Source organism: Mus caroli, chromosome X, assembly GCF_900094665.2.
Source record: "Mus caroli chromosome X, CAROLI_EIJ_v1.1, whole genome shotgun sequence".
Taxonomy (NCBI): domain Eukaryota; kingdom Metazoa; phylum Chordata; class Mammalia; order Rodentia; family Muridae; genus Mus; species Mus caroli.
In genome coordinates, this window is record NC_034589.1 from 78,829,766 (window position 1) to 78,841,233 (window position 11,468).

An 11,468-nucleotide genomic window follows, 5' to 3' on the forward strand; every position below is an offset into this window, starting at 1 on the left:
TGGTTTGCTGTATATTGCTTTTATTGTGTTTAGGCATGGGCCTTGAATTCCTGGTCTTTCCAAGGCTCTTATCATGAAGGAATGTTGGATTTTGTCAAAAGCTTTCTCAGCATCTAATGAGATTATCATGTGGTTTTTGTCTTTGAGTTTATTTGTATAGTGGATTACGTTGATTGTTTCTGTATATTAAATCATCCCAGCATCCCTGTAATGAAGCCTACTTGATCATCATGGATGATCATTTTGATGTGTTCTTGGATTCAATTTGCAAGGATTTTATTGAGTATTTTTGCATCAATATTTATAGGAGAAATTATTCTGAAGTTCTTTCTTTTTGGATCTTTATGTGGTGTAGGTATCAGAGTAATTTTTATGTCCTTCTTAAAGTCCTCCATCATCATCATGAGAACTGACTTAATATCCATATCTTGATTTTCTGGTGTGATGGTTTATCCAGAACTTGCTATGGTGGGGGATTGTGTTCTGATGATGCCAAGTAACCTTGGATTCTGTTGCTTCTGTTGTTACACTTGCCTCCTCCATCTGATTATCTCAAGTGCTCCCTGCCCCTCGAAATATCTGATTTGAGCCTGTCCTTCCTGTAATCCCTGTTGAGCCAGAACTCTTCAGATCCAGCTTTCTCTATTATCTTGTGATTCCTGTATCCTTTAATCCTGAGATTCTGGGTGTATCAGAGTTCCTGGGATTCAAGATTCCTCTGAGACCCCAAGATCCTAGCATGACCAAGCTCCTAGGATCCTGAGATCTTAAGATCTTGGGTGTGTTAGAGCACCTGGAAGTGGTACCTCCTGTGAGACTGTGGGGCTGTCCAATGAGTTCACAACCAAGATAGACTAGCCTGGACTGGAAGGAACTTGAGCCACTGTTCGGGCTGGGTTCCTAAGTCCCTGGCTCCTGCTGGTGCCAGTCACTACAGGTGGTGTTAGAACAGATGTTCTACTCACTGGTGATCCTAAGATCCTGGGCATGCTAGGGAGCTTGGGATGAGTCCTCTGGGGACTGTGCGACTGTCCTCAGTGTTTGGGCCCAAGGTACCCCGGTGCTGGTGCCAACTGGAAGACAAAAATTAATATTTCTATTATAGATATATTTCAGTTCATAGAAATTGAATATCTTTCATGTATATTTAGTATTTTTTTATTTTACTTCAAAAGTTCTTAGAAAGTTTCAAGTTAGAAGATCTTGAGCTTTATGAGATATCACCTGAGAGTTTAATTCTTTTTGTTGTTGTAAGGAGTATGCTTAAAATATTTCATTTCGTTTTGCTTTTTCTGATTTAGTTAAGATATAGTTAAAATTTCTTTGAGAGATTTGCGTCAAGAGATTGTGACAAGTTTACTTATTAGTCTCAGCAATTTATAGAAACAGTGTAGTAGATATGGAAGGTTGTTTGTGATTGATGACCATTTAATTTATCTCCTTCAGATCATTACTCATAAGTTGTACTCACATTAATGAATAATCCGTGTGGTCACAGATAAATCAACTAATCTGTAGGTTCATTGTAAGTACCTGTGACCTTTGGATTCTAAGTTGTTCTATTAAGCAAATTGTTTGGTGAGTCAACTGAACTGATATTAGTACTTCTTGCTTTTATTCTATTAATATAACAGAACACATTTCACAGTTATGATAAAATAGCTTGATTTATGAAAATGTGGCTGATGCATATGGATCTTGATTATATAGTAGTATATTTCATTTATTAATATATGATTAATATTTTCTCATTATATTCATAAAATTGATTGTGCTGAGTAGTTTTATGTCTATGTGGCACAAGCTAAATTCATCTAAGAGGAGTAACTTCCATTTTAAAAATGCCTTTGTAAGGTCTGGCTTTAGGAAGGCCTGTAGGACATTTTCTTAATCAGTGACTAATGTGGGAGTCTACTGATAGGTGGAGAAGCGATTCTGGATCCTATAAGAAAGCAGGATGCATAGGTCATTAGGATCTAGCCAGTAAGCAGAATTCCTTCATAGACTCTGCATTAATTTCTGCCTCTAGGTTTCTGTTCAAGGTACCTTTTTATTCTTGGTCTGAATTCCTTCAATGATGAACAGTCATGTGAAAGATTAAGCTAAATAAACTGTTTCCTTCTCAAGTTGCTTTGGCCATGTTGCTTCTTCAGAGCAATAGTACCTCTAACAGAGACAGTGACATTATTTCCCTGAAATATACTAATTCTATTTAAGTAACTGGTGATACAAGGTTGAGAATTTTCCTTGTAGTTGGAATTCACAAGTGGTACCATGCCAAAATAAAGGTTTAATATATTAGTATATATATAAAATTCCTATTTTATTTTAATTTCCTTTTATACTTTCATTTTCATGGGCTTTCATTTATGCTTAACTTATTATATGTTTTAATGAGTTACATATGTATCAGATTATATATTATATATTTTTAGCAATCAGGATGCTAAAATGTTAACATAGTCATATAATGTTATATTTGCTCCAGTGTATGTCATAATAATTTGTTAGTTAACAATATATAAAACTTAAATGTGTAAATAAACAAATTTCTAACTATTGTGGCAAATGCAATTGATTTGATAGTCCTTGACCTTTTTACCCTCTTATTCACTGAAGGAAAAATTATGAAGCTCTTGATTTATGTAACATGAGCTTTAAATTTAGCTCATTCTCATCAATCCCCAATTCTCCCATTCTTAATTAATGAAATTTATTTTATACAAATATTCAAAGTTGTGATTTTGCTATATGTAGTGGTATTTGTCTATATCCCCAGTATTCAGAAACTAGGTTGAAAGATAAGAAATGAGAGATTGCCTAAAAATGACAATGACAACAGTATCTGTTTCCATAATTTACATTCAAGCACAATATATATTGGAGCACAGTCTTATTTAAAATAAAATATTTCAGCTTTTTTGCAAATTTTATACCTCATGGGCACCAACTAGAATGTGATAAAATGTAAATTTAATGTCCCATAGGACATGTTTGATGTGCCTTCTGTTACTATTTTGTAGTATTTCAGAATTTTCACATTTGGCAAAAGGCTGATTTTCTGTCAGCTGAGATGTAACTCTGTACCAATCACTGCTATCTCAATAATTGATCATAACATTCAGAGTACTTGCATATATGCTGCTCTAATTGACTTCAACAGTAGGATGGATTAGAGACTAGTGGAGCAGTTCCTGTTGCCTGCTTTTTCCCAGGGGCACACAACTGGGACAGTTTGTGCAGAGTTGAAGTTTCTCAACAGGTGTTACTGATTTGGGCAAGCACAGAACTTGGCCAAGAGTTTTTGATATTTACAATTTAAAATTAGGGTTGCTCACATTTATATTATCAAATATGATTCAAGAGGTAGAGTTACTAAATATAGTATGTTTTCATCATATATTTTCTAAGGTGGAGAGGGCAGAATGTTATAAATCAACAGTTCTATAAATCAGTGGTTCTCAACCTGTGAATCCTGACTCCCTTAGCCATTGAACAATCCTTTCATGAGACTTACATGTCAGATATTCAGCATATTAGATATTTGCATTACAGTTCATAACAGTAGCAATAGTACACTTATGAAGTAGAAGCAAAAATAAATTTATGGTTGAGGTTCATCACAACATATGAGGAACTGTATTGAAGGGTTTTAGCACTAGTAAGTTTGAAAAACACTGACATTAAGGATTTGCTACTTTAAGCCTTCAAATTAACCACAAATTACTGGTAGGATGGTTATATAGAAAAGAAGAAAAAGAAAGATTTCTAAGACAGTAATCAGGGTTTATAGTTGCACTGGTCATATTCATCTCTGAGATAATGAGCCTAACAGAGAGTCTGTCTACTGCAAAAAGTTCTGAACTATAAGGAGCAGTAAAATGTCTGCCTGCCACAGAATCACTGGGAATGCCATGAATGCTGCAAAGAAATTTGCATGGTGGCATGATTCTTACTTTCTGGTATCCCTGTTGACCAGACCTGACAGAGCTCAAGACTACAGGGTTTATTAACCTGCCAAACAACATTAAATTGCACCATGCAAACAATAGCAAAAGTAAGAAGAATGAAGTGGCCTTTCTGGATGTATTTATTAGCACCTCAAAATTTGCAAAGAAAGTAATATACAGAAGTGAATGGTCTGTGACACAAAGCACATGATTCTGTTGCTACATTTTCAGCATAGTCACCAAGCCAAATTATCATTAAAAAATCTGACAGTTATATTTACCGATTAAAAAATAAATCCCATGGGGCATGGTGGCACACGCCTTTAATCCCAGCAGTTGGGAGGCAGAGGCAGGCAAATTTGTGAGTTCGAGGCCAGCCTGGTCTACAGAGTGAGTTCCAGGACAGCCAGGACTAAACAGAGAAAACCTTTCTGGAAAAAAAATATAAATAAATAAATAAATAAATCCCACCAAAAAGTAAACAGTCTATCAAAAGAGGCAAGCATTTTCTGATTTTTCATATTACTAAACCAATGTGAAGTTGTAATGTCAAATACATCTTACATCATATTATAATATTATGCTTACAAGTTTTGTCAAGCTGGTTAAATAACTCTTTTTGTTAAATCTTGTCACACATTCATCAAAAATATAAAGAAAAATCTCGAGAGATATGCTATTTCTTCAACTGTTGATTGCACAAAGTTGAAGTTATATCTTTTATGTTGACTGTTTTGTTGAAGGAATAGATTCATGAAAGAGCTGGATGGACTTGAGGTCAACTCCCAGACATCTAGTATAGTGACTTTCATATTCCTAGACTGATTAAGTAACCTGTCAGGAGTCAGGATCCTCATCTGTATTGTACAGCCTGTAGAGGAACCATCAAGGTGTGTGTGTGTGTGTGTGTGTGTGTGTGTGTGTGTTTTACCCTAGATCATATGTTGAGAAAGATAAGATGTGCCTTTAGATACTCACTTTCAGTTAACAGCATGCAAAAAACTTCAAAATTGAGAACAAAATCAGAAAACTGTCAAAACATGATTCAAGAAGATTGCTACATTTCTTCCTGTATAATGATTTAATTTTCTTTCTTTTAATAAGTAACTTGATATGATTTCTGTTTTACCACTGGTGAGCTGGAGTTGTTTATATTTGTAAGTGCATGGTTACTTATGAAATGAAAATTAGAATTCAAGAATATGAACTTTCAGTATGCCTATTACACACACAATTCATTTCTCTAGGAGGTGTATCGCCTAGTCTTCCAGTGAAATAAAAGGAGATAGACTGCTTGCTGCCTTTCTCTTTAATGAGACCCACTCCTTTGTAACTGCTCCATTATGTGGTCCAAGGCATATTATTGTTTTTGTTTTTGTTTTTGTTTTTTTTGTGCATATGCCTGGCAATACTTTATTTCTTAGTGCCAAACACACCAGGCACAATTTAGCACTCTCAGTCTATCACAGACATCCAGGACATCAAGGATTGGTGTGCTTAAGTTTTACTCCCCAGGCTTGTCAAATTTTTATGAGTTTCACTTACGCAAACGTTATTCAGTGACCAGTTTTCACATATGCTTTAAAAAACCAACTTAACCCAACAAATGATTTCAGATAGCAAATGTTCTCAATTTGGATATCAATATAAGATGTAGATAAAATGGGAGGAAAAACTCTTGCCCAATGTGAATCTGAGCATAGAACCTGTAAGAGTAAAGGAACTGAACTTACTGTGGCTAAGTCCATATGAGAATATAAATAGAACTTAATTTCATTTTCCTCTTTTATACAATGTTATGGATCACTGCTTTTGCATTTATATTTAGTGTTGGTATTGTTTATCTACCACCAAAGATGTATGCATCACTTCTAAAACTTCAAGGGATTTCTAAAACTTCAACGGAACCTCAGAGAAATAACAAGTAAACATATATTATTTTCCTCTGGAGACAGTTTCAATTCTCTTGCAGTTGTTACTAAAAAAATTATTTAGCACTGAATCACCAAACAGACAACTTACACAGCTGATATGAGGCCCCCAACACATATACAGCAGAGGACTGTTGGGTCTGTGTTCATTCTGAGATGATGCACCTATCCCTCAATAGATTGGAGGCCCCAGGGACTGGGGAGGTCTGGTTGGGTGGGGCATGGGGACAACCACTTGGAGCCAGGGAGTCTGTAAGGAGGTATGGGATGTGGAACAGTCGTGGACCAGGAGGGGAATAAAATCTGGAGTGTAAATAAAAAAGAGAAAAATTATAAACTAGAAAAATAAAATAAATAGAATATACCCAAAAAATTATTTAGCTTCTTGCCCATACTGTTTGTTCCAATTATTTATGCTTGTCTAATGTGTTGGTTACACTCATTCAAGCAATGACAGAAATAAATGATTTGGATAAATTCTACACTGGACTGATAATCTACACACTGCTTAGTTGCAACATGTGAATATTAATGAAGATCAATATTTTAAATCAATGAAAAGTTTAATCTATAAATTCTGCAATATAAATATATATGTATATATATATATATATATATATATATATATACACACACATATACTTATGCATGTACTGTTGGAGAAATCTATCTTTGGCTATCTTTGGATTGATGATAAGTCACATTATTGAGCATATACAAAGAATAAGAGAGATTTAAGCTATGGGGTATGCTACTAAACATATTTAAATTATAGAATTCAAGACTAAACATCATTTTACAATATCTCTTAAGCCTTTCTAGGACGAAAGGGCAAAATAGGCAACCATAGGGAACTCACACAAGAGTTGAAGGAAAAGTCATGTTTAAGCAAAATCTGATAATTTGTGATACTGTCATACGATTTTGAGGGTGAAACACTATACGGTGAATAATGTTTTAAATTTTAAGTTTTAAAAAAGGAGTTTAAATGAGTTAGCTATACAATTATTGTGAATCAGTATAACTGGTATATAATTAGTTAGTTAGTTCTCCATGAATTCATAATAGAAAAATATCCCAGAGGCTATGTTAATAGATGTAATAGATTGTCATATTGTTGAACATGGAAGAAGTCAAAGATCAAGAATACTGGGAAAGTTTTGTTAGTCCAAGTTTCAGGGGATTTCCATATTCCTGTGTCTTTATATGATACATGCCTTAAATTTCTTTGACGAATTCCTTTTCTTTGAAGATACAATTTAAAGTGATTTAGAGTCACCTCATGTAGATCTATTTTATATTAATTTTTGCTTTAATGAGGATCTTGAAAAATACTGACTCATCTTGAGCTAATATGCATTATAACATTTCAACTCAAATTTGGAATAATAATTCAGTTCATATCTTTAATGTACTATATTTGGTGTAGCCTGTTTTCACAAAAAGTTTACTAAATTCATAAATAAAGTGGAAGATATCAACTTTAAGTTAGGTATTATGTAAATCAAAACTACAGGAATGAGTTATCAGTTCAATTGTTATTTGAACATAAATACTTCTTTAAAATAGTTGTCATAAGTAGTTCAGTTAGGTGCCTAAAAATATTTAATTCTCAGTATTTTAGAATTCACAGAAGTACAACAAATTGTTTAATATATATTTTTTAACTCTTAAAATATATTCAATATTTGTAGGCAGTCTGGATTATGAAATTCTTCATTGGACTATGTATTAAATAGACTGTCCCATTAAAATTAATAAACCCAACATTAATTTATAAAGTTATAATTTGAAAATGCTCCTTCATCCTATCTTTCTTTTTGAAACACTACAAAGATAAGTAAAGAAGTGGTCACTATTTTTACTAAAATAATTTAAATGGGTTTTAAGAATAAACATACTTTGAAAAAACACTATTAGTTAAAATAATCATAACTTCTATAAAAACCCTAAGGCTTCCTTGTAATAATTCATTGGTTAAAGAAGTTGAAGTCATTGATTTAAGTTGGTGTAGTTTCTATTGGGGTATTGTATTGCTTTTTCAGTGATACGGTTTCTATTATCAACAAATGTGATTCAAAAGGAGTTGACTAGCAATGAAACCATAAAACAAAAAAATGATGGCAATAAAATTTTTATTGACATTTCTGAAGGAAAATCTAAAAACTCACTTGCAACTGAATAGCTATAATAATATAGAAAAAATTTACTGTTCACTGCTTCATCATAAATCCAATTTCTACTAAAAAATAACAGTAGATGAAACAACTTTAAAAGTATTTGGAACCTAAAGTCTTGTACCAATAGATACATTTTTTTCATGGTATTATTTACTTTTTCAATGTTTGATTCAAACATTGATATTTATTATTATTATTATTACTTTAATTTTTCCATAATCCAACAGTTGCCTTCCTTCTGGTCCTCACTCTCACAATTCCTCATCTCATTGCCCCTGCACCCCGTCACCAAGAGGATGTTATCATCCACACACACACACTAAGTCTCTCCACTCCCTGGGGTCTCAAGTCTCTCGGGGGTTAGGTGCATCTTCTCTCGCTGAGTCCAGACCAGGTATATGCTGTATATGTGCCTGGGGCCTCATATCAGTTGGTGTATGCTGGCTGGTTGGTGACTCAGTGTCTGAGAGATCTCAGGGGTAAAGGTTAGTTGAAACTGATGGTCTTCCTATTGGGTCTCCCTACTCAGTTTCTTCCAGTTTTTCCTTAACTCAACCATAGGGGTCCCAGGCTTCTGTCCATTGGTTGGGTTTAAATATCTTTTAACTGTCTCTTTCAGCTGCTTGCTAGGCCTCTCAGAGGGCAACAATGTTAAGCTCCTTATCTGTAAGCACACCATAGCATCATTAATAATGCCAGGTCTTAGAGCCTCCCCATGAGATGGATCCCAAGTTGGGCCTGTCACTGGACCTCCTTTCCCTCAGTCTGTTCTCCATTTTTGTCCCTGCAGTTGTTTTGGACAGGAACAATTCTGGGTCAGAGTTTGACTGTGGAATGGCAAACCCATCCCTCCATTTGATGCCATGTTTTTTCTACTGGAGGTGGCCTCTATGAAGTTCCCTGTCACCACTGTTGGGCATTTCATCTAAGGTCCCTCACTCTGAGTTCTGAGTCTCAGGTCTCTGGTATATTCTAGAGAGTTTCCCCTACCTCCTAACTGCAGAGGTTGCCTGTTTCCATTCTTTCTGCTGGCTCACAGATTAGCCGTTTACTTTAAAGGGTATATTTTCAGGTATAAGTGGGACATTTATTTTCTATATTCTCATTGGAAACTTTTTCTGTCTTTCTAATGATACATAATGGCTGTATATCTATATGGAGTCTTAATGTAATATCTGGGTATGTTTTATATTGTGTATTGATCTTTAGGAGTCTCCATTTTATATTTTTTATACTTATAGATACATGCAAAAATGGTTGCACAACTGCATTATATTGCTCTTAAATATCTCTTCTTTTGAATGAAAGGTGGAAGAATGACTGGATTAATCTAAAAGTATATAAAAGGCACACTATTTACCTTATCATGAGCTGAAACAGGAAAGCTATTCTTTACAGGAGATCCAAAAATGACATTCCTGCCATTTTAAATGAGATGTGTTAAAATTGTTTGATAATGTGATTGATTCTCTCATCCTCAGGTACTGGGAGATCGATGGGCAAATATCTGCAGATGGACTGAAGACCGCTGGATTATTTTACAAGATATTCTTCTAAAATGGCAGCATTTTACTGAAGAACAGGTGTGTTCTTGTAAGAGAAAATTACTAAAGAGGTTTTAAATTGGACAAGTAAAATAAGGATCTATTTTAAATAATTCATTTTCAATCCTTTTCAGTGCCTTTTTAGTACATGGCTTTCAGAAAAAGAAGATGCAATGAAGAACATTCAGACAAGTGGCTTTAAGGATCAAAATGAAATGATATCAAGTCTTCAAAAAATATCTGTAAGTATATTTTGCTTTCAATCATTTTTAAAATTCAATGTGTAAAATTATTATTTAACTTTACTTATTCTATATTATCTTAACTCACTTATTCATTGTTTATGTTTAGATTATAGATTATTCACAGATGGTACATTGGTGTTTTCTAAATCAAACATGAAAATCTATTGTTTTACATTTATATTATCTTTAAGCAAAATATTTTATATGTATACCCAAAGTAAAATTTCAGTTAAAATTAAAAAGTAATACCAGGAAGCAATTGTTTGCTTTCCATATAAATTTCAAACAACATATTTTAAGCAATAAGCTTAAAGGTGATCCTCAGAGTAATATATATGAAGAACACAACACATTGATCCTCCCATCTATGGGGATGAACATTAATTTGCCAAATAACAATCAAATAACTTTAGATGGTACACGAACTTCTCAGTTAGGAGACTGTATTCCAAGACTAGGTATCTTAATAGTAGATTGAAGAAAGAAGTACCTGAGTGAAAAGAATGGTAATTTGGATGCACATAAGTTAAGAAACATAAAATATCTACTTGTCAGTAGATGCTCCAGACACCCAGAAATTGATACTTTAGTTAATTCATTGAGTACCAGAGAGATTAGGCAGTGTAAAATAATAAATGAAAGGAATATAAATTCAAGCAATATTAATAGTCAAAACAGAAGGAAAATAACTCTTAATAAATGGATCGAACAATTAGAATTCAAGAGTTTAAGGAAAAGCAAGAAAATGGCATTATAAGGGGCAGGAGTGGTCTGTGAATATACCTCAGTTGATACAGTGATTACCTAGTAAGCAGGAATTCCTCTCTTAAATCCTCAGCACCTTGTAAATTGAGCATGTTGGCACACACCTGTAAGCACTACACTTCAGAGGTAGAGGAAGGGGCATGAGGATTTCAAGCTTACACTTTACTATATAATGAGAGTTCCAGGTCAACCTTGAATAAATGAGATCTTGTTTCAAAAGAAAATGAAAAAAAAATAAGTATTATAAAGAGAAGTAGAGTGGTTTACACTTTCATTTTTCACCAAGACAAAAGGGTCAATTAAGGAAAGATTACATCTTTTCTAGAGGCAGTCATAAACTTGCTCAGATTTGACAGAAAGCAAATAGATTCCATCTCATAACATAGAATCATAAAGCGGACCCAGCTATACCACTCTTTGGCATATACACAAAAGATGCTCCAACATATAACAAGGACACATATTCTACTATGTTCATAGCAGCCTTATTTATAATAGCCAGAATCTGGAAAGAACCCAGATGTCCTTCAACAGAGTAATGGATACCAAAAATGTGGTACATTTACACAATGGAGTACTACTCAGCTATTAAAAACAATGACTTCATGAAATTCTTAGGCAAATGGAGGGAACTTGTAAATATCATCCTGAGTGAGGTAACCAAATCACAAAAGAACATGCATTGTATGCACTCACTGATAAGTGGATATTAGCCCAAATTTTGGAATACCCAAGATACAATTCACAGATCATATGAAGCTCAAAAAGAAGGAAGACCAAAGTATGGACACTTTAGTCCTTCTTAGAAGGGGGAACAAAATACGGGAGTAAATACAGAGAAAAAGTGTGGATC

At 33.9% G+C, this 11,468-nt stretch overlaps 1 protein-coding gene across 4 annotated transcripts in view; it reads left to right on the top strand.

The window, feature by feature from the left end:
- Dmd (dystrophin) overlaps positions 1-11,468 on the top strand; it is a 2,293,239-nt gene that overhangs the window by 845,981 nt on the left and 1,435,790 nt on the right. For all 4 annotated transcript variants that reach the window (XM_029473189.1, XM_021152893.1, XM_029473188.1 and 1 more), the window contains exons 14-15: positions 9,543-9,644; positions 9,740-9,847. In XM_029473189.1, the coding sequence (XP_029329049.1) occupies positions 9,543-9,644; positions 9,740-9,847 (210 nt within the window). The remainder of the gene's footprint in view (positions 1-9,542; positions 9,645-9,739; positions 9,848-11,468) is intronic.